Raw genomic sequence first — 22,165 nt, forward strand, 5'->3', positions numbered from 1 at the left:
TCTTTCCGGTCTGAGGTGGGCGGCTGTGGGTGCAGGGCCCCTGGGGAGGCTGCGGCCGCTGAGACCTTCAGACACCACCGGAGGGAGGGGCCGGGGCTTGGGTTTCCTTCTGCTCAGGTCACCGGGCTGGGTCAGGCCCCGGTCAGCGGGGAGGGGAGCTGGACTGCGGCCTTCCTGGGCTCCTGTCCTGCCTGCCTGGCTGGCCCTGGAAGATCTGTGGTGTTTACTCTGGGGGATGCAGCTGAGGAGGTCCCGGCAGGGCCACACTCGTAACCCCTGGCTTCTCAGCCTTGGGTGCAGTCTTGCACCCTGGCTAGCTGAGTTGAGGGGTCTTTGCGGCATCCGTGGCCCCGACCAGGGCAGACTGCCTGAGCCCCCGTCCAAGGAGAGGCCTCGCTGGGCAACGGGACCAGAGCAGAGGCTGAGGCTGGATGGGTGGGGAGCGCCTGGGGCCTTCCAGATCCCCCTTCCTGCCCCTCCCGCCTCTACCTCCCTTCAGCTCCTCGGCTGCAGTCGCCCCTCCTTGGACCACTCATCCACTGTCCACCTCCGCTGGGAACCCCGGTGAGGGAGGCTCAGACCCTCGGGGAGGGAGGCAGGGATGGGTCTCAGAGAGACCTTCTGAGGAGGAGCACGCAGCCTGGGACGGGGTGGGGCCAGATCTTGGTTCTTCTCCTTGGGTGGTTCTGACCTAGCATGTGCGGTGCATGTGGCCATTGGGGCAGGGTCGGTGGCACCAGTCTCTGGTAGGCAAGGTGCGGAGAGCAGGGAGGCCAGAGAGGGAGGGGCTGTGAGTGCTGGGGGTGGGGACCCACCCTGGCCCTGAGGGAAAGGAGTGTGGACACCCACAGAGGCCACCTTGATGGGGTGGCCTGGGCTTCAGCTCCCAAGGCTGTGGGAAGGTCCTCTGGGTGGGGGCTGGGAGGAGACCTCAAGGGGAGGCCCAGGGGTTTGGGCTGTGCCCCCTCAAAAGCCTCTTGAGAACCCTGAGATTGGCCAGGCCCGTGGGATGGACCCTGAGATTGGCCAGGCCTGTGGGATGGACACAGAGGTCTTTCCCCTCAGCCCACAGTGGGAGAGGGAGACCCCAGCGCACTCCAGAGTAGGAAACCAGGAAAAAGAGCCAAGCCCTTCTCAGGCCCCTGAAACCAGGGAGCAGCCCCCGTGGAGTTGGAAACTCCTCTTTCACTGGCTGTTGGTGGGCCCAGGAAGCAGGGCCTTACGTGAACAAGGGGCCTCCTCTCTTCTCCGGGCCCTGCTCTGGGTGTGGAGGGCCGGGCGTGTGCCTGTCTCTGGCCACCTGCTCCCCAGGATTCCCCAAGCCGTCTGGGCAGCTGGGGCTTCCATTCCTGCACTGTCAGTCGGTCTCACGGTGCCACACCTGGGGAGCCTGGGCAGGTGGGGCCACAGGAGGGCTGTGCCCCTCTCAGACCTGAGGACTCGGAGCTGGGACAGGCGGCCAGGGAGAGGGCGGAAGAGTCTGGGGTGACCCAGGCTGCGGGGGCAGCCCTGCTGCAGGCTGGACTGATGAACACCTGCTGGGAACAGGGTGTGTGCTGAGCCCCAGGAGGAGAAGATCTGGGCCCAGTCAGTGCTGGGCGTCCGTGACACCGCAAGGTTGCAGGAGCCCCTGCCCGCATCTGCACAGAAGAGTGCCAGGCACAGGCAACTGGGCTGGCACCCTGGGGCTGCTGGACGGGGTGTCTTCCCTCGCAGCCCTGGAGGCCATGCTCCTGACTCTGGGTAGAGCCCTTTCTCGCCTGGTGGGGTGCTGGGGGGTCCTCAATCCTCAGCCTGCAGTGGTGTCGCCTGGATATCAGTCTCGGTGGCCACACAGCGGCTTTTTCCGGGCCTGTTCTGATAAGGACACCAGTTCCGTCAGAGTAAGGACACCTCAGGACCTCGTCTTAACACGTTTCCACCTGCAGTGACCTGACTTCCAGACGAGGTCAGTTTGTGTGTCTTTTAGGGGGTACAATTCAGTTCCTTAACGGGAGCTGTGGCCGCCACAATCCCCCCCCGCACAGGTGGGCACGTGGAAGCCTGGAAGCCTCGGGTGGGGGCGCCTCCAGATGCAGGTAGCGCTTTGCATTTTGGGGGCCACCACCCAGGCCACAGGCCCTGTGGTTACCCAGGGCTGGCCCAGAGAGCTGGAGCCAACGTCAGGTGCCTGCGTACCAGTCGTGGGGGGCAGAGGGGCAGGACCAGGGTCCCCAGGAGGGCAGAGGGGGGTGCTCTCCTCCTGGGGGATCCTGAAGGGACGAAAGCCCACCCTCTTGGCTTGACCTGCATTCCCTGCTGGCCACGTGCCTCCTGGGGGCTGTGTGCGTGCAGCTGCGCCGTGCCTGCCCAGCCCTGACACCGTCCCCTCCATGGTGGGCTCTCGGGCCGCTACAGGAGAAACATCCGTGTGGCTGAGAAGAGTCGGTTGTTTTGTATCCCAGGTTCCCACATGGAAATGAACTCGGTGACTCCCCATCGCCCGAGGGCCTCCTGGTTTGGCTCTGGTCTCCAGGAACTGAGTACCCCGGTGTGTGGGGAGCTGTACAAGCTAAGCCCAGGGAGGGACGCCTGGGGGAGGGGATGCCACGGCATGTCCATGGTCGAGCGGAGTCGCGGGGCAGGGAGACACCAGGGAGCAGGGAGGATCTACAGGGCAAGTTCGAGGTGAGACCAGAAAGAGCTGTAGCTGCCCGGGCTCTGGGAAGCCCCCAGCCCTCCCGAGGCCCAGCCTTCAGCCAACGTGTCCTCTGAACCCGTTCACCACGGCACGGCTGGGGAGAGTCCGCCCAGGGCAAGCTTTGTTCTGATATGAAATTTAATGTCTTAGGCTGAAAAACACCAAATTTCCATTTTTTTGTAGGTCAAAAGTGGTTGCAAACTGGATTTTTAGACTTCCTATTGGGAGTCTTGGACATTTGCAGTTTTCCACAAGGGTCAACTCTTTGGAGCCATGAAGAACTCGGCAGTGCAGGCCAGAGGTGTGGAAGTCCAACCCTTGGTTCGAATCCCGCTCTCCACTGTCCATGGGATCCTCAGCAAGCCCTCTGGCCTCTCCAAGCACACACAGGGTTCCTCAAGTAATTCCGAACTCCAGAGAAGACATCCCAGGTAAAATCGAATGGCAGGGACCTGGGACACCGCTGTGATGGGCAGCCCCTGGGCTCGAGTCTGCGACCCCATGGGAGGGTAGGGCCCCATCCTGCTCACACTGGGGTCCCCAGCCCTGGATCCTCATGAGTCCATGTCCAACAACAAACTGTGCACAAAGGGGCGGTCAGTCTTGTATTCAAGGTGGCCCATTGGAGCTCGAACTCATCTGCCTGACCTAGGGATGCCTCCAGTCCCACCCTTGCCTGTTGGAGGTGGGAGAATCACTGTGCAGGTCGCTGACCCACTGACCACAGATCATCACTCCCCTCCACCGCAGATGTTTCATCCTGAGACCACTGCTGCCTTCAAACAGAAATAACCCAAACCTGCTCCTAAACCCATAACAAGGCTGACCCGGAGCCTAATCCAACCCTCAGCCAAGCCTGACCCTGATGCCCCAGACCGGCCCGGGCTCCAAAGTGGGACAACAAAGATCACAGCGGGGACCACCCAGGTCCCCAGACAGAAAACCCGTGTTGGACTTCAGGGGGCTCATGGTCACCCCTTGTCCTAGGGCAGCTTTATTTTATTTTGGCAAGGACCGCAGTGTTCACTCTTCTCGTTAAATGAGGGGATTCCAAGGATGTGTTAAGGTAGGTGAGAGGCAGGCCGGGTGCCGGCTGGTCCTGTTTTCTTAAGGCAGAACTGGAACTGCATCAGCACTCCGGGGTTCGGATTCCTGGAACCTGGGGCGGAATCTGAAATAAAGCAGCACCACGGACCCACGGGAAGCCTTACAAGGAAAATCTCTTCAGAAAGAAACAATGAGTCCAATGACGTGTACACTGTAAAGATAAATGGCCGGTTTTAAAGCTCTCCTGCCTTTAAACACACGCAGCAGCGGGGCCGACGGTACAGGCACCAAATTCTGACATAGAAGTGTTTCCTGAAATCATGTAAAAAACCCGAGACCTTCACATTGCCAACTTACACTCACATCGACACAAACTTACAATATTTATAAATAAGTTACAAGCAAACACTGAGTTATATTCACCACGAAGTCACTGGACAGAGACCAAAATCCCATGAAAGCGGACTGATGTGAAATCACGTTACATCTGAGACACGTACATGAAAAACGCCACTGATAAGAGACACGGAAGATCGGGGCCCAGCCCCGTGAGCCGGCTGCGGACAAAACGGGGGTCAGCGTTCGGCTGGGCCCTGCTTAGGCTCGCTAAGGTCCAGGAACCGGCACCGCCACCTGGAGGCTGTCCCGGCAACTCCCAGGGGTCTCCCAAACGCAGGCCGGGGAGGCAGCGACCACGGGCGTGGCCGCGGGACGGGGGCCTTGGGGCCCGGGCATGGCGCGCGCTCGGCATCTGCCCCAAGGCGCCGCTGGGTGAAGCGGGTGCCCCGGAGGGCCGGGCCGCGGCGGCTCAGGGGATGCCCTCCCTTCTCTGGCAGCACTGCGAGGGCGGCGCGGACCAGTCGTACACGTAGGACAGGCGCAGCTGCACCTCGCGCTTGCACAGGCGGCCCTCGCGCGCCAGCGTCGCGTGCTTCTCCAGCATGTCCTCCAGGCTCTGCTTGTGCGTCACCAGGTACTGGTTGCTGCAGCCGCGGGACCGGTACTCGGTGTCGAAGCGCGGGTCGTGCTCGCGCTGCACGTCCACCGGCGCCAGCCAGGCGCCCAGAGACACGTCCTCGCTGTGCCAGGCGCGCAGGTAGTCGCGGCTGAGGCGCAGGTAGCGCACCAGGTCCGCCGAGAGCACGTAGCCGCCGCCCAGCGCGTAGGGCAGGTAGTAGTCGCAGAGCTGCCAGGCGGCCTCGCGCCAGCGTCCCCCGGGCTTGACGCGGCCGCGGCCCGAGAAGAAGCCCCAGTAGAGGCGGCGGCGGCGCGCGGGGTCGCGGGCGCGCAGCTCCGCCAGCAGCGCGTCCAGCCGCGCGAAGGAGTCGTCGTCCGCCTTGAGCACGAACTCGAAGGCCACGTGCTCGTCCAGCCAGGCCAGCATGGCCAGCACCTTGGCCGTGAGGTTTTCGTAGGCGTCGCGCAGCGCGGGCAGCAGCAGCAGGTCCCCGTGCCGCGCCTGCTCCCGCTCCAGGGCGCGCCGCTCCTCGGTGCCCAGGCCGGCCGTGCCCACGGCGAAGCGCGCCCACACGTCGCCCGGGGCCCCGCGCCGCGCCAGCCACGTGCTGCGGATCACGCTGCGGCGCTCGGCGGCGCGGGGCGCGCTGGCCACCAGCACGGCCAGAAAGGCGGCGGCGCGCGCGGGCGCGGGGGGCGGGGGGCTGCGGCCCGACGCCGTCCTGGGGCCCCCGGGCTCGCCCGCGCAGCGCGCCAGGTACAGCAGCGCCGCCCCGCACAGCGCCAGCACGCCCAGGCCTAGCGCCGCCCGCCGCCGCCACGCGCGCCGCAGCAGCTTCATGGCGCCCGCGCCGGGCCGGCGGCCCAGGCCGGACGCGCGAGTGCGCAGGCGCCGCCGGCTCGGGGCGGTGCGCGTGCGCACGGCGCTCCCGGGAGCGCGCCTGGGCCTTCCGCGGACGCCGAGCTGGGGGGCGCTCGGAGGCTCGCAGCACCAGGAGCGGCGGTCACGTGGCCTCAGGCACCCTTCTCATTGGTCAACCTCGGAGCGGCCCCGCGACCGCTTCCGCCCGAAGGAGAGATGGTGGCGCCGGCGTCCCCTCAGTGAGGTCGCGCGCGTTCGCACCGCCTCCGCCCGCAAGAAAGATGGCAGCGGCCTGATCCGGGCCCGTTGACGGCGTCACGGGCGCTTCGCTCCGGTCCTCGGATCCCGGGCGCGGGGAGGCAGGCCGGTGAGTGAGGGGCCCGGGGCGGCCGTTGCAGGCCGCTGGGCCAAGTGTCCACGCCGGTCGTACGGCGAGGGCGGGTCTGGAGGCCGCCGCCGTCTCCCGCCCTGGGCTGGGGCATCGTCCGTCCGCTCGGCCTCGAGCCCTGGCGAGACTTCGCCGCCACCGGGGCTTCCGGGACTCCGGGGGGCAGGGACGGGCCGACGACGCGGGCCTCTCCGGCCGCCGGCACGTCTGGTCTTCTATTGGCCAAAACCTACGAGTGCCACCGCGGAACGGAGGCCGAGGGAGTCTGGTTGGACCGGCGTTTATCGGCGAGGCGACCTTGGACGAGCTGTCCCGCTTCCCTGCGCCTCCGCCTCCGCTTCTGAACTCGCGGACCCTCCTCCCCAGTTAGTAGGGTCTGGAGAGGTGAAGTCGGCTGCCTGGAGCCCTTGGTGTCTGGCTCAGAGGCGGTGTCATGAACCCTGTCGAGCTTTTAGAATCTAACCGTGTGTGTTAGCCGCCGGAAATAGCCGCGTTCCACCCGAGCTGAAGCCCGGGGATGGCGGAGACATAGCGTCTCTGCCTAAGCTGTTGACCGCGTCCGCTTCGCAAGGGTGTGCTGAGTCCTTGCTGGGAACGGGGCTGCTGGGGGATGGCGAAGTGGAAACCCCATTCCGGTGGGACAGGCCCGCGCCGCTGTGCTGCGAGCCTCGCTCCCGTGATGGAGAGACTCTGAAGCCAGGGGAGGAAGCGCCACTTGATGGACTCCTGATATTTATAGTTATTTTGGGGTTACTTTTTTTCCCCCTTTTTCGAGACAGGTCTCATTTTTTTGTTTTTGTTTTTGTTTTTGAGATGGAGTCTGGCTCTGTCGTCCAGGCTGGAGTGCAGTGGTGCAATCTCGGCTCACTGCAAGCTCCGCCTCCCGGGTTCACGCCATTCTCCTGCCTCAGCCTCCCGAGTAGCTGTGACTACAGGCGCCGCCACCACGCCCAGCTGTTTTTTTGTATTTTTAATAGAGACGGGGTTTCACCGTGTTAGCCAGGATGGTCTCGATCTCCTGACCTCATGATTCGCCCTCCTCGGCCTCCCAAAGTGCTGGGATTACAGGCATGAGCCACCGCGCCCGGCCTTGTTTTTGTGTTTTAAAGAGACACAGTCTCACTGCGTTGCCCAGGCTGGTCTCACCGTCCTCCTGCCTCAAGTATACCGTGTAACTCATCAAGATAAGTAGAATCAAGAACTAGCCTTGTCCTCTCTAGGAACAAAGTACAATCTCTTTGCTTGCCACAGAATGTGTTTTACGACTGTAGTTAGTGGAGTCAGCACCAGGGGGAGGTGTCTTGGTTCTTAACCAGGACACTCCCCTGGTCAGGCGAGCTGGGACAACAGGAACAGAATTATACCACTACTAGGGAAGGGCAAAGCCCTCAGCCATGTTCAGAAAATCAGGCCGGGTGTGTGGCTCACGCCTGTAGTCCCAACACTTTGAGAGGCCAAGGCAGGAGAATCACTTGAGGTCAGGAGTTCGAGGCCAGCCTGGCCAACATGGTGAAACCCTATCTCTACTAAAAATACAGAAATTAATGGAGCGTGGTGGCGGGCGCCTGTAATCCCAGCTAACTGGGAGGCCGAGGCAGAATCACTTGAACCTGGGAGGTGGAGGTTGCAGTGAGCCGAGACTGCACCATTGCACTCCAGCCTGGGCGACAGAGTGAGACTCTCTCTCAAAAAAAATCAGACATGAACCCCTCACCCGGGGCTTCCTTCCTTGGGTGACCCCAGGCTTGTACCCCTGTTGGTTTGTGGCAGAGACTGCACTGACTTCAGGGTCACTTTCATGGCGGCCCCATTGGCGTTTCTCGGTACCTGGAGGCAGCATTTCTCTGTCTGATATTACACAAGGTAGCATTCGTTGAGCGCCTACTGTGTGCAGAGTGGCAGATGCCAGGACAGTGAAGCTATGTAAGACGGCCACAGGAGCCTCAGTCCATGTGTGTTCAGGGAACAGCTGCAACACGGGTCGGGGGGGCCTCAGCGGCACCCGGAAGGACCCACAGGTGTTTGCCGGAGGAGCAGACTGTGAAAGTAGCAAGCTCGTGGGTGGGAAGGACCCCGAGTTCCCTTTGGGATACGTGAGGCATGAAGCCCTGTGAGCCCCTGCTTCCCACCAGGACTGGCCATGCCTCGGACGCCAAGACAGGCTTCTGGGCTCCCCAGCCTTGGCGTTCGCTTACGAGTGTGGGCAAGGGCACGTGTGTGTAATATGTGCATGCATGAGTGTGGATGTGTGTGTGCACCTGTGTGGGGGCTGTGTTTGCTGGGACCAGTCCCTGACACCCTCTGCCCTTAGGGTTGGCTGTCTTCGCAAAGCCTGGTGGCGGGGGGGCAGGGAGAGCCTCCTGTTTCTTAGTGAGAAGCTGAGGCCTGGGTGACTACATGACTTAGCCAAGGTCATAGATCTCAAGAATGTTCAAGTCAGGGTCTGGAGAGTGACCGTAACCCCATGGGTCAGTGGCATGATGCCAGGAGGGACAGAGCCAAGCCCCACAGGAAGGCTGTGCTATAGGTGTTGGGCGGCGGGGACAGGTTAGCCCCTGGAGGTGTTGACGGTTCAGGAGAGAGCTGGAAAGATGGAGAGACAGGGCTGAAAACTCAGTGTCTGTAAAATAGGGAAAAAAGACTAGGCACAGTGACTCATGCCTGTAATCCCAGCACCTTGGGAGACTGAGGCAAGAGGATCGCTTGAAGTCAGGAGTTTGAGACCAGCCTGGACAATACAGCAAGACCTGTCTCTGCAAAAGATAAAATAAAAATAAATTAGCCCGGCATGGTGGTGCGCGCCTATGGTTGCAGCTGCTCAGGTGGCTGAGGCGAGAGCATCCCCTGAGCCCAGGAGTTCGTGGTTGCGGTGAGCCGTGGTCGCCACTGCACTCCAGCCTGGGCGACACAGCAAGACCCTGTTTCTAAAAATAAAGAAAAAACACCACGTGTGATCTGGGGAAAACAATGCCACGTGTGGTCTGGAGAAAACAATGCCACGTGTGGTCTGGATCCTGTGAATTGAGGATGTGTTTCATGTTGCAGGATAGACGTGCTTGGGGAAGTCTTTGCTCGTGTCACTAATGACGTGTCTGTGTCTCTCTGCAGACCGTGAGCCGCTCGTCCCAGCCTGTAGCCGTCCTGGGGACACAGAGCCCTCTGTGGTGCCTGGGGCTTGGATTGGAGCCAGGACCTCACTTCCTCCTCTGCCCCTGCCCCTGCCCTCCCAGCACCTGGTCCACACCCTGCAGCCCACCCCATGGTCTGGTCCTGGGTGGCGATGGTGTCCAGGTGGGGTCCCCTCGTCGGCCTGGCTCCGCGCTGCCTCTGGCTCCTGGGGGCGGTACTCCTGATGGATGCATCAGCACGGCCTGCCAACCACTCATCCACTCGAGAGAGAGCGGCCAACAGGGAGGAGAACGAGATCCTGCCCCCGGACCACCTGAACGGGGTGAAGCTGGAGATGGACGGGCACCTCAATCGGGGCTTCCACCAGGAGGTCTTCCTAGGCAAGGACCTGGGGGGCTTTGATGAGGACGTGGAGCCGCGGCGGAGCCGGAGGAAGCTGATGGTCATCTTCTCCAAGTAGGTGCCGCGTGTGCCCGGGCTGGGGGCTGCTGCGTGCGCTTGCCCGTGTGTTCCTGTCCTGGCTTTGCGAAGCAGGGGGCGCCACACCCTGCGTCAGGACCTGCTGGGCTGCGAAGGCGTGCCAGTGATCAGCGCCACTTCCAGCCTGCTGTGTTTGCACTGAGACCTGTGCTGGCAACCTGGAGCGGCTTCTTGAAGGCCCTGGGTCCAGTGAGGGCTCAGAGGGCCAGAGTCGGCTGCGTGGCTGTGCCTAGGACAGTCTGGAGGAGGAGCCGTCCCGGCACTGCGGTGGTCAGTGTCCTCCATGCTGAGGGGCAGATGCCGGCCACGGGTAGCCTCTGCAGGCTGCAGCACCATTTGGACCAGGCCTGGCTGAGGAGTGAGGGGCAGCCACGGGCAGCTGGAGAGCTGGTACAGGGTGCTCTGGGCTCCTCCTGACACGCCCTCTACCCCGTGTGTCTGGGGTCCCTGTCACACACGGGTGGGCAGTGTGTCGTACACGGGCTGGGACATGGGTGGGCAGTGTGTCGTACGCGGGCTGGGGCTGTGTAGGGTTGGCTTGTTTTGCTGGCCTGTTCGAGAGCAGAGCTGTGCTGTCAGTGGCCCATCCTTGGCCATCACTGCCCCCGCCCTGCCAAGTCCCCAAGGCTCTCTCGCTGCCTCTGTGCCTAGCGCCGAGCTTTCTCCCCCGACCCCATCCTCAAGTCTCGGGAGCCTTGTGTAAGGGATATAAGATGAGTCAACCTGACCACTCACCCACAAGGAGCCAGGTCCTGCATGGGAGCCTTACTCCTTGTGGCACGGCCGGGGTGCCCTGCGGTGTGGCCCTGGAGCCCATCTGCACTCAGCGCTGGCCTCACTCCTGGAGGCAGAGCAGGGTCAGGACGTGCCCGTGAGTCCTTCAGGCCAGCTGGGGTGCTGGGCAGGGAGCCAGGGTGCAGGTGAGAGAACACCCTGGGCCTCCTGGGACCTGTGGGACCCGGGCATACGGAGGCAGCCCCTGCCACAGGGCCTGGCCACAGGCTCACCTTCCCGCAGGGCCTGGTGCTCCAGGGCCAGTGCAGAGGGGCAGGTGGCAGAGCTGGTGAGCAAGGGGGTTGGGCAGGGCTGGGGCCCAGGGGTGCAGGTGCAGGTAGGGAAGGTGTGAGGACTGGCCTGGCTGTGCCAGGGCCCTGGGCTGAGGGCCAGGCAGGAGGGCCCTGAGGATCCAGGTTTTTGGGCGGAGCACAGGTGAGCTGGTGGGACAGAGGCACAGTGCCAGCTGGAGGACCTGGGCGCCAGGTGTGGCGTCCCTTTGCACCTCTCCCCAGATGGCATGGTTCAGGGATCCTTTCGCAGCCTGAGTTCACTTGGTGGTGACCTGACCAACCATGAAGAGGCTGCTGGTGCTCCCTGGGGCCTGTCAGGTTCACTACACTGAGCTCATGCAGGCCTGGCTCACGGCGTCACAGGGGAGGGTCCCCGCCCCTGCTCAGCCAGTGCTGGGGGTGGGCTGCATGCCTGGGCGGGGGGAGTTGAGGCGTCTGCTCGGTGCATCTCGGCTGGACCAGGGTTTCTTTTTGGTGCCTGTAACGAAACCCCGAGCCATCTCGTTTGAGGAGGCGGCGGGGTCTCGTTTGAGGAGGCGGCGGGCATGGAGAGTGGGATGTAGCAGCAGGTCTCCGGGTCTCTGACACCAGCGCTGAGTGGCGACAGCGGCCGCCGTGGGTGTTCAGACTTCCCTCCCCAGCATGTGGGTCCCTTCTCACCCTCCTTCTGCGCAGGGCCCTGTCCCTCCAGGACCTATGTTCACTCAGCTGCCCTGTCTCCTCTGCCTCCTCTGGGCTGGGATGGCATCTCAGACTCCTGTTTTTTTGTGGATGTAGCAGTTCTGAGGAGGACTGAGCAGGAGGTTTTACAATGTCCCTCAGTGGGATGTGTTTCCTCCTGACTGTACGGTGTTGAGGGTTTTTGGAAAGAACACCCAGAAGGGAGGTGCCCTGTCCTAGGGGCTTTTGTTTGTTTGTTTGTTTGAGACAGAGTCTCGCTCTGTCGCCCAGGCTGGAGTGCAGTGGCCGGATCTCAGCTCACTGCAAGCTCCGCCTCCCGGGTCTACGCCATTCTCCTGCCTCAGCCTCCCGAGTAGCTGGGACTACAGGCGCCCACCACCACGCCTGGCTAGTTTTTTGTATTTTTTAGTAGAGACGGGGTTTCACCGGGTTAGCCAGGATGGTCTCCATCTCCTGACCTCGTGATCCGCCCGTCTCGGCCTCCCAAAGTGCTGGGATTACAGGCGTGAGCCACCGCGCCCGGCCCCTAGGGGCTTTTGAGCTTCACTTTCCTTCCCACTTCCCAGCACCATGAGATGCTCCAGGCTTTACTTCCTGCTTCCTGGCACTGTGCGGTGCTCTAGGCTTGCCTGTATGCCGCCTGCCCCAGTGCCATAGCTGCCGCCTTTCCAGGGAGCCCTGGCTCCTGTGGCTGGAGCTGGAAGCCAGGGTCTGGGCACGGGGCATCTTGCCCTTGTCCTCTCAGGAGTCAGAGCTCGATAACATGCGTGTGCACTAGCCCAGTCACATCTGTGTGCTGCCAACCCTGTTCGTGTGTGTGCTGTGTACACGCGGGTACCGGCCTGTGTACCTGCATGTGTGCGTGCCAGTCCATGTACATGCACCGCCCTGCAGCCGTGTCTTCAGGCACCTGAGTTTGGATGAGCGACTCCTCGCCGACATCTTGACTGGAATCCTGCGCCTCGTGGTTCTTTCCACCTTTTTGTTGTGCTCGTGTGCACCCGTGTCTGTGGCGTGTGTGGAACACGTAGAGCATGTGGCCCATGTCTGTGGCGTGTGTGGAACATGGGGCATGTGTGGAGCTTGTGGTCCATATCTGTGGCACATGTGGAGCGTGGCCAGAGCAGTCGGGGATGCTGCTGTCCACGCGAGGCTCCCCAGGTGCCCCACCTGCCACAGGGTCATCCAGGCGGCGCCCTCCCCGGCCGGTGTACTGTGGGGACTGTGGAGCCGAGGGTGCCTCCCAGGCCCATCCACCTCTGGGCTGCCGTGGCTGCTGAGGGAGGGGCGTGTGTGAGCAGTGGCCTGGCCTCCTTCTGTGGGGATCTCTGCCCAGTGCCTCTGAGCCGTGCCTGCGGTGTGTGCACCGTGGAAGCTGGCCTGGCCCAGGTCCGAGAGGCCGCACCCACCTGACGAGGGCCTGCTTGCCACCTCGTAACGTGGCCGCGGCTGCCCCTGAGTGGAACATAGAGGCAAGGGGCCACAGCACCCTACTCTCAGGGACGCCTCCAGCAAATGCACCAGCCGGGGTCTCGAGACCTTGCACCTCTGGAAGCCCTGCCTCCCAGCGCTGTTGCCCTGGGGTTAGGTTTCCAACAGGTGAGCTCAGGACACATGCAGCCTCAGCAGGGGCAGGTGCTTGTGGCTTCCACGAGGACATGATGGTAAAGCCGAGCTCTGTGAAGCTGGGATGGAAGTGACTTGTCCTGGGGCCTGTGGCCTCCTGACCTGGCCTGTGCTGACCCTGTGTCCTCAATCTGTGTCCCTGTCTCCCAAGTCTTTGGACACAATGTTAAGTCCCCACACGCTCTTTTTCCTCAATCTTATCACTTGACGTTTATATGAAGGGTTTTGTTTTGTTTTGTCTTGTTTCGAGTCAGGGTCTTGCTGTGCTGCCCAGGCTGGAGTGCAGTGGTGTTATCACAGTTCGCTGCAACCTCCATGCCCCAGGTTCAGGCAGTCCTCCCGCCCCAGCCTCTTGAGTAGCTGAGACCACAGGTGCACGCCATCGCACCTGTCAGATTTTCATAATTGTTTTTTGTAGAGGTGGGGTCTCCCTGTGTTGCCCAGGCTGGTCTTGAACTCCTGGGCTCAAGTGATCCACCCGTCTCAGCCTCCCAGCGTGCTGGGATTATAGGTGTGGCCGCTGTGTCCGGCCTGTATGAAGGTTTTTCTGTAGCCACACGTGAAGCATCTAAAATAAAACATGGGCTGGGCCTGGTGGCCACACCTGGAATCTTAGCACATTGGGAGGCTGAGGTGGGTGGATCATTTGAGGTCAGGAGTTTGAGACCAGCCTGGCCAGCATGATGAAACCCTATTTCTACTAAAAATACAAAAATTAGCCGAGTGTGGTGGTGGGCCCCTGTAATCCCAGCTACTTGGGAGGCTGAGGCAGGAGAATCACTTGAACCCGGGAGGTAGAACTTGGAGTGAGCCGGGATCATGCCATTGCACTCCAGCCTGGGCGACAGAGTGCGACTCCGTCTCAAAAAATAAAACGTGAAGAGTGTGACTTTCGGAAGCTGTGGTTGGAGAGCGGGGTCTGGTGGTGATTCTGTGTGACGGAGGGGGAGGGTCCATGCATCCCCCTGCGGAGGGGACCGTGGCATCCACCTTCCCCAGAGTCTCTGGCGTGGCCCCACCCCCGGCCCCCACGTCCCAGATGTTTCTTGCATCATCCGGTGGAGCCTGTCACCGTTGGTGGCAGGTTCACACTGCCATGGAGTACCGGGCCGGCGGCGACCATCTGGCTGTTCAGGGTCTGGGGGCCCAGTCTGATGGCCGCCTGCCCATCTGCTGTCCTGCAGGGTGGACGTGAACACTGACCGGAAGATCAGTGCCAAGGAGATGCAGCGCTGGATCATGGAGAAGACGGCTGAGCACTTCCAGGAGGCCATGGAGGAGAGCAAGACACACTTCCGTGCCGTGGACCCCGACGGGGACGGTACTGCGGCCAGGCCGGGGTGGGGGGCGCCTGGAGGGCAGACAGGCCAGTTCTGAGGGATGGGCGGCGGGGAGGCATCAGCTGGAGACCCCGAGGTGTGGTGGGCGCTGAAAGCTGGGTTCGTGATGCCAGAATCTTGGTGACAAAGGCGTGTGTGCCAAGCACTGGGCGTGGCCCATGGAAGGCTCCTCTTAGGACTTTGGGGCCTTCACCTGGTGGTGCCGAGGCACAGACATTCCCAGCTGGCCTCACAGGTGAGGAGGCGGGTGCGGGGTGCTGGCCGGGGCCCTGGGGCTCCAGACACTGGCATCCTGCCACCTCCAGCCCGGGCAGCAGAGCAATACCCCATCTCAATGGAAGAAGTTCGGCTCAGTGTCAGACATCTTGACAGGTGTGACTTGCTCTTCCAGGCCACGTGTCATGGGACGAGTATAAGGTGAAGTTTTTGGCGAGTAAAGGCCATAGCGAGAAGGAGGTTGCCGATGCCATCAGGCTCAACGAGGAGCTCAAAGTGGATGAGGAAAGTGAGTGCTCAGTCAGCCAGGCTCCTGCCGCAGGTCTCAGGCCTCCCATGCGTGCGTGTGTGCGTGTTGTGTGTACGAGTGCGCCGTGCATGTGTGCTCGTGAGTACATGTGTGTTGTGAGTACGTGTGTGCCGTGTGTACGAGTGCGCTGTGTGTGCTTGTGAGTACGTGTGTGTCGTGTGTACGAGTGCGCCGTGCATGTGTGCTCGTGAGTACGTGTGTGTCGTGAGTACGTGTGTGTCGTGTACGAGTGCGCCGTGTGTGCTCGTGAGTACATGTGGTGTGTGTGCGTGTCGTGTGTACGAGTGCGCTGTGCGTGTGTGGGTGTGCTTGTGAGTACATCCAGGTGGCCGTTCGTGTGTGCTCGTGAGTACATGCAGGTGAGTGCGCCCTCACGCCCATTGTATGTGCTCGTGCACACGTGTTCATCCTAACTGTATGGCCCAACCTGGGTGGTGGTGGCTGTCAGGACGGAAGTGGATGAGGCCATTGCCAACCCAGGCACCACCCAGGGGTGTGGTGGGGAGTGTGTGAGCTGTGCCTGGGCGGCTCTCAACTCTGCTAGTCACGGCACCTTCACGGCCGTTATTCAGTGGGGTCCTGCAGAGAATCTGAGGCTCTGCATCTGGGGTGGGGCCTGCCCCATACGCTGAAGGCCACCTGAGGCAGAGTTTCCCAGGGAGAGGGCACGGCCTATGCCTGAGGGCTTGGCCCTGTGGTTTGGGTCTGCTGGAGACATCTGTGTGGCCGTCAGGTGGTCACCAGAGAGTGGTCAGGTCCCAGGGGGAGGCTCTTCCTTGGGTCTGGGGTGTGGCCGTTGGCCAGCAGGGCAACCTCAGCCCTGGGCGGGTCTGAGCTGGTGCCTCTGTGTGAAGAGGGTGGGGCCAAGTGGGGCCCGGCACCCGGGCTAAGGCCAGGCAAGGGGAGAACCCGGCCACCCTGCACGGGGGCAGGTCTGGGAGCGCTAGCCGGGCAGAAGCCCCTGCTGGCTCAGTCGTGAGGCACAGCTGAGTGGGTACTGTGGCGTTGCTGCCACCCTGGGGCTCTGCGTGCCCTTCCTGGTTGTGCCCGTTGTCTGGTTTGGGCTTTGTGGAGAATGTGTGGCGACGCCTGTTCCATCACGTCTTGGCTTCCTGGGGTGGCGTCTCTGCTGCCCTGCAGGGAGCTGTGTTGCTTATGGGGCTGGCCACGTGATACGGGGCTGCTCCTGGCAGGCTGGGCGTATCTTACGCCTTTATTTGTTGTGCCTGCTCAGTCTATCAGTAACACACATTTCCTCACCAGAGTCTGAAGGCAAACCTCCTCTTAATTTATTTCTTTTTTCATGAGACGGTCTCACTCTGCTGCCTACCCTGTACCTTCCTGGGCGCAAGGCGATCCTCCCACCTCAGCCTCCCAGGTGGATGGGACCTCGGTCACTGTCACCATGCCAGGCTAATTTTTGTATTTTTTGTATGGACAGATTTTGCTCTGTTGGCCAGGTTGGCTTGAAACTCCTGGACTCAAGTGATCCGCCCACCGCAGCCTCCCAGAGTGATCGGCGTGAGCCACTGCGCCTGGTCTTAACCTCTCTTTTTTTAATCTTTAATTTTTTATCGTTTGAGAGTGAAGGTCTCACTGTTGCCCAGGCTGGAGTGCACTGGTGCAATCTCGGCTCTCTGCAGCCTCCATATCCTGGGCTCAATCTGTCCTCCTCGGAGAATTAAAAAAGTAAAGGTGAGGCTGGGCGTGGTGGTTCAAGCCTGTAATCCCAGCACTTTGGGAGGCCGAGATGGGCGGATCACAAGGTCAGGAGATCGAGACCATCCTGGCTAACATAGTGAAACCCCGTCTCTACTTAAAAAATACGAAAAACCAGCCGGGTGAGGTGGTGGGCGCCTGTAGTCCCAGCTACTCGGGAGGCTGAGGCAGGAGAATGGCGTGAACCCGGGAGGCGGAGCTTGCAGTGAGCTGAGATCCGGCCATTGCACTCCAGCCTGGGCGACAGAGCGAGACTCTGTCTCAAAAAAAAAAAAAAAAAAAAAAAAAAGTAAAGGTGTAAGATACGTTCCTGCCAGGAATGGCCCGTATCATGTGACCAGCCCCCATGGCTGGGTGGACTCCTGAGTAACTGGGACCACCAGTGCGTGCCACCATGCCCCACTGATTCAAAAATATATATTTTGTAGACACAAGATCTCCTTGTGTTGCCTTAGGCAGGTGTCAAACTCTTGGGGTTTGAGAGGGTTCAAGTGACCCGCCCCCCTTGGCCTCCCCCCGTCCTGGAGTTGCAGGCGTGAGCTCCTGTGCCTGGCCTTGACTTTCTAGAATGATGTGGAGACTTTTGAGCCTGTTGGCTCTGCCTGCCCTTCTCCCAGTTCATGTACTCTCATCTGGAGTTCGGTCGTGTCCTTTCTAAATTTTACCAATTGGACGTTAAAAAAACTAAAAAAGGCCGGGCGCGGTGGCTCACACCTATAATCCCAGCACTTTGGGAGGTCGAGGCGGGCAGATCATGAGGTCAGGAGATGGAGACCATCCTGGCTAACACAGTGAAACCCCGTCTCTACTAAAAAATACAAAAAATTAGCCAGGCGTGGTGGCGGGCGCCTGTAGTCCCAGCTACTCGGGAGGCTGAGGCAGGGGAATGGCATGAACCTGGGAGGCGGAGCTTGCAGTGAGCCGAGATCCTGCCACTGCACTCCTGCCTGGGCGACAGAGCCAGACTCCGTCTCAAAAAAAAAAAAAAAACTAAAAATAAGAGGATCTCCCTGTGTTGCCCAGGCTGGTCTTGAACTGCGGCCTCAGCCTCTCAGCATGCTGGGATTACAGGTACAAATCCCAGTACCTGGCCAAATTGGATGTTATTATTTCCTTTCCGAAAGAGTGGTTTACGTTTTTCTTACCGCACACGGTTTGTGCCTCCACCCCGGGTCCCTCGTTCCCTGCTGTCCTGCCGGTGCCTTTAACCTTCGTCCCGTTGGTGAGCTTTTGTGCAGCAAGTCCAGCCTGTTGGCGATGTGCTGTGGTGGGAGGCCCTTGTGTTTGCTCGCGCCCCAACTCCGATTGTGTCTGTCTGTCCTTGGTGCCATTTTCTGCCCAGGACATGTCCCACCTGGACCTAGAGCTCTGTGACATCCCTGTGAAGACTTTGTCTACCTTTGGGGCTCAGCAGAGGTGTATGTAGAATTCACTCTGTGTTCTGGAGGTCCCCGTGTGTGCTGAGGTGCCGTTCCCTGCCCAGCCATGTCCGATCCGTCTTGGTCCCCCTGACCTCGGGGTGCCTAGGACCCCCCACCCCTTCGGGTATTTGGTTTCTGGCTCAGGAAGAGCAGCGGCCGGGTCCTGGAGGGCCTGGGAAGCACTGGCAGGCGTTGCTCCTGCGACCTCCGACCCCTCCCTGCATGGCTCCTGTGAGGGCCATGGCATGAGTCCTGGGGCTGCTGTCCTTGTGCTGCAGACCTGATTCTGGGGACTGCGGTGAAGGCGTGGCAGGCGGGCATCGCCCCTGTCCCCTGCCTCCATTGCTACATCTCTCTGGGTCTGAGGTTGGGGCTGGGCGGCGGCTGTGAGAATCCTGTGTTGGAGAAGGCAACTCTCAGCCGGCCTGTCTGGGGCATCTGTGCCTGTCCTGAGTGAGTCTCAGTTCAGCCCCGTCCATCCCTCCCAGGAGCTTCGGTGGAGCAGACAGGGAGGGGTGCCCCAGGACCCGCAGCCCCGTCAATCCTGTCTTACTTTAAGTGAACCGGTCGTGTAGGAGGAGGTTGTTCAGAAAGGGATGAGGAGACGGCAACTGGGCCTCATCCTCCTGCAGTGACTGTGACCCAGAGGCTGCTGCATTTGTGGCAGGGGCTGCGGCCAGGGCAGAGTCGGGCCTCACTTGCAGGGGCTGAGCCTCAACACTGGACTTGGCCACTGACCACGGCGAGCCCCAAGATGGGGCAGGAGGTTGTGGTTCTGCCCTGGAGACCAAGACAGGCCCGGGCTGAGGGTGGCATGGGGACCTCGGGATGGGTGGGGCCCTCGGGGTGGGCGGGGCCCTCGGGGGAGGGGGTCGTCAGGGCTGGGAGGGCACAGCGGGAGCGCGGGGGCCACACACCCAGAGGCAGCACCGTGTCCCAGCCGGCAGACTCTGCTCAGCCCCCGTCTCAGTCATTTCTAGAACTGTGTTTTCCTCCCTGTGATGTCACACATGAAGGAAACGGAAAGGGCAGTGAGTCCTTTGCCCTGCGGCGCCAGGGTGGTGCCTGCGTGCGGGTGATTCGCTCCTCCAGAGGGACAGATGCGGGTGTGTGGGGGGGGCCAGGCCCATCCTGAGGGGTCCCAGACATGAGGGGGTCTGAGCTATGTCCTGGGGATTCTGGGCCATGGGAAGGTTCTGGATCATGTCTTGGGGTGTCTGGGCTGTGTGGGGGGTCCAGGCCATGTCTTGGGGTCCAGGCTGTGTGGGGTCCAGATTCTGACTTGGGAGTCTGGGCTGTGTCCGTGGGGAGTCATGGCCATCCATGTATCGGGGGTCCAGGGTAGGGGGTCCAGGCTGTCTTGGGGTATCTGGGCTGTGTGGGGGGTCCAGGCTGTGTTTGGGGGGGCCTGGGTTATATCTTGGGGGGTCCAAGCTCTGTCTTTGGGGATCAGGCCTGTGGGGGGCTCTGGGTTATGTCTTGGCGGGGGTGTCCAGGCTGTGTCTTGGTCGTCTGGGCCATGTTCGGGGACCTGTGAATCCTGGAAGGTGGGGCCCCAGTCTTGCGGGCAGCTATGTCCCTCAAGTTCAGGCAGCACCTCCCGGAGCTTTCTGGATTTGCGTGCCGGCGTCTGTCTGCCTCGATGCCCACAGGCTGCGCCCCTCTCAGCACAGGAAGTCCTGGAGAACCTGAAGGACCGCTGGTACCAGGCAGACAGCCCCCCCGCGGACCTGCTGCTGACGGAGGAGGAGTTCCTGTCGTTCCTCCACCCCGAGCACAGCCGGGGGATGCTCAGGTTCATGGTGAAGGAGATCGTCCGGGACCTGGGTGAGGCTGGGTCCAGCCTGGCTGGCGCGCCAGGGCCCGGGGACCAACGGCAGGGGCCGGGCATCGCCGGGAAGTCGGGTAAGGTCCTGTGGGAGTCCCAGCCTGGGTGTGGGCTGATCCATTCCCGTCTCACAGACCAGGATGGTGACAAGCAGCTGTCTCTGCCTGAGTTCATCTCCCTGCCCGTGGGCACCGTGGAGAACCAGCAGGGCCAGGACATTGACGACAACTGGGTGAAAGACAGAAAAAAGGAGTTTGAGGAGCTCATTGACTCCAACCACGACGGCATCGTGACGGCAGAGGAGCTGGAGGTGAGCCCTGGTGCAGCCGTGTCCTGGAGCCAGCCCTGCGAGGCACTGTGCGCGGAGGGGCCGGCGGATCTGGGCCTGAGACAGGAAGCCATGCTGGTGTCCAGCCTGAGACTCCCCCTGGGCTGGTCACTGGGGCGTTTGCTCAGCGGCGTCCACCAGACCGCGTGGCCATGGTTGGCGTTTAGGTTCAAATGGATCAGAGACAGGCGAACCTGGCCGGGCTCCATCCTCAGGTTCTCACGGCCCCTTTTTAACGGGACCACAAGGGGAAGCTCCTGCTGGGCCCAGCTTGGAGGCAGGTGCAGGTGGGCGGGGCGGCCTGTGCCACATGGCTGGAATTTACCACCTTCCTGTGAAGCGTTTTCACTGGTATCATGTGTAGGCTTGTTTGTCTCCACTGCTGAATGAGTCATCTTGTTTTTATGTAGAATCCTGTGATCCCTGGCAACAGCCAGTGAGCCTGGCCCAGGTCAGGGATCCTTCAGAACTGGGGTCCAGGCCGGTGTAGCCCCTGTGCCCCGTGACCCCTGCCGGCCACGGGCAGGTCTTCCAGGGCCCCCGGCTTCTCCCCGCCCTGTGCTTTTCTCATTTGTGCCGCCTCCCTTCGGGAACCTTCCAGAACATGCCCACACTCCCGTTGCAGCCAGCAGGCACCTTAAATAGCCACTTTGTGTGGATGACCGTGGAGCTGGGGCCCAGCTGTTCCTCCCCTGAGCGGAGCCGGGAGGGCCTCCCGGGCGGCTGGCACTGGGAGGGGAAAGGCGGACGCTGACCTGTGCCCCCCTCGCCCGCAGAGCTACATGGACCCCATGAACGAGTACAACGCCCTGAACGAGGCCAAGCAGATGATCGCGGTCGCCGATGAGAACCAGAACCACCACCTGGAGCCCGAGGAGGTGCTCAAGTACAGCGAGTTCTTCACAGGCAGCAAGCTGGTGGACTACGCGCGCAGCGTGCACGAGGAGTTCTGAGCGCCCAGCGCGCCCCGCGCCGCCCCCCACGCACCACCAGAGCGGCCCCGTGGGTGACTCCAGGCTCCGTGGCTGTCCCGGACCCCAGCCCCTCCCTGCCACCCACCACCGGCCGACCGTGGCCGCCCCAGCTGATCAGCGACGAGTCCCCCCACAGCGCGCACCCCCGCGAGGCTCAGCGAGGCGTCCCCGCCGCGGCGCGCACCCCGGCAAGGCTTCTGCTGTGATGCGGCCGGGGTGCGGGGCTGGGCTGCGGCTCCGCGGCGCCGCCTCCTCCCTGGTCCCTCGAAATCGCTGCATCTCACTTCTGAGAACGAAATCTCGCTTCAGTCACTCTGCCCAAGGCGCTGACCGCATCGCGGCCGGAACCTCTGGGCCCGGCCCCTCCCAGGGCCACCGCTCCGTGGGAAATAACAGCTTCTCCATTTCCTTGAAAACTGAACGATTATTAAAAATAGATTAAACTTCGCTGGAAATGAGTAGCCACGAAGTTCGGGGGAGGTGCCTGGTCCTTCCCGGGCCCGGCAGGTTGGAGCCACCCAGGTCACACAGCTGCCGCGGAGAAAACGCGAATATTTGTTGTGACAAGAATCACATTAATTTACTGTAAACATAGTTGCCTTTTTGGTCAGCTTCATTCTTTGGGTGTGAAACAAAACACAACACCAGCGTGGCACGTCTGTGGTCAGAGTTTCCACTGGAGGCTGGAGGCTGGAGGCTGGTGCTGGGTCAGGCGGAGGTCGTGGCCCGTCGGAGGTGATTCTCCTGGCCGGCAGGGCCGGCAGGGGCTCTGGGAGGACGGAGGGCAGCGCTGTGTGTGTGAGCAGGGGTCCTGGGGGCAGCAGAAGTGTCCATTGAGTTTGGGGTTTGGACATTTAAGGCAGGAGCCAGAGCCACCTAGGGGAGTTTTGGGTGGAGGATGGCAAGGCCTTCGGGTGCGGAGGGGCGGGCCCAGCCCCGGGAGGGGCAGACGATGGGGGGTGTGAAGACGACTGGTGGGGATCCCGCCCTGTCGTGTGTGGGGGCCCAGGCTCTTTCCTGGCTTTCCCAGCGGGAGCTCAGGGAAGCCAGGAGTGCCCCCTCCTCAGTCTGCCCTGCAGTGCCCGTGTGACTGGCCTCTGCCCGGAGCCCAC

General features: G+C 61.7%; 2 protein-coding genes across 3 annotated transcripts; one reads left to right on the forward strand and one right to left on the reverse strand.

Annotated features, from left to right (window-relative positions):
- Positions 1-2,800: 2,800 nt before the first annotated feature.
- On the reverse strand, positions 2,801-5,568 carry B3GALT6 (beta-1,3-galactosyltransferase 6). The gene has a single exon (XM_007981053.3). The coding sequence runs from the start codon at positions 5,523-5,525 to the stop codon at positions 4,536-4,538; it is 990 nt and encodes a 329-aa protein (XP_007979244.1). The 5' UTR covers positions 5,526-5,568; the 3' UTR covers positions 2,801-4,535.
- A 174-nt stretch (positions 5,569-5,742) lies between these two features.
- SDF4 (stromal cell derived factor 4) lies at positions 5,743-21,647 on the forward strand. 2 transcript variants are annotated; one of them, XM_007981056.3, is made up of 7 exons: positions 5,743-5,913; positions 9,043-9,519; positions 14,102-14,238; positions 14,649-14,762; positions 19,592-19,750; positions 19,886-20,061; positions 20,856-21,647. In XM_007981056.3, exons 2-7 carry the CDS (start codon positions 9,194-9,196, stop codon positions 21,030-21,032), a joined length of 1,089 nt encoding a protein of 362 aa, XP_007979247.1. In that variant the 5' UTR covers positions 5,743-5,913; positions 9,043-9,193; the 3' UTR covers positions 21,033-21,647. The 2 variants fall into 2 exon arrangements, with proteins under 2 accessions (XP_007979247.1, XP_007979246.1); XM_007981055.3 differs by having other exon boundaries at positions 5,803-5,913; positions 19,592-20,061.
- Positions 21,648-22,165: the final 518 nt, after the last annotated feature.

This window comes from Chlorocebus sabaeus, chromosome 20 (assembly GCF_047675955.1).
Source record: "Chlorocebus sabaeus isolate Y175 chromosome 20, mChlSab1.0.hap1, whole genome shotgun sequence".
NCBI classification, from domain to species: domain Eukaryota; kingdom Metazoa; phylum Chordata; class Mammalia; order Primates; family Cercopithecidae; genus Chlorocebus; species Chlorocebus sabaeus.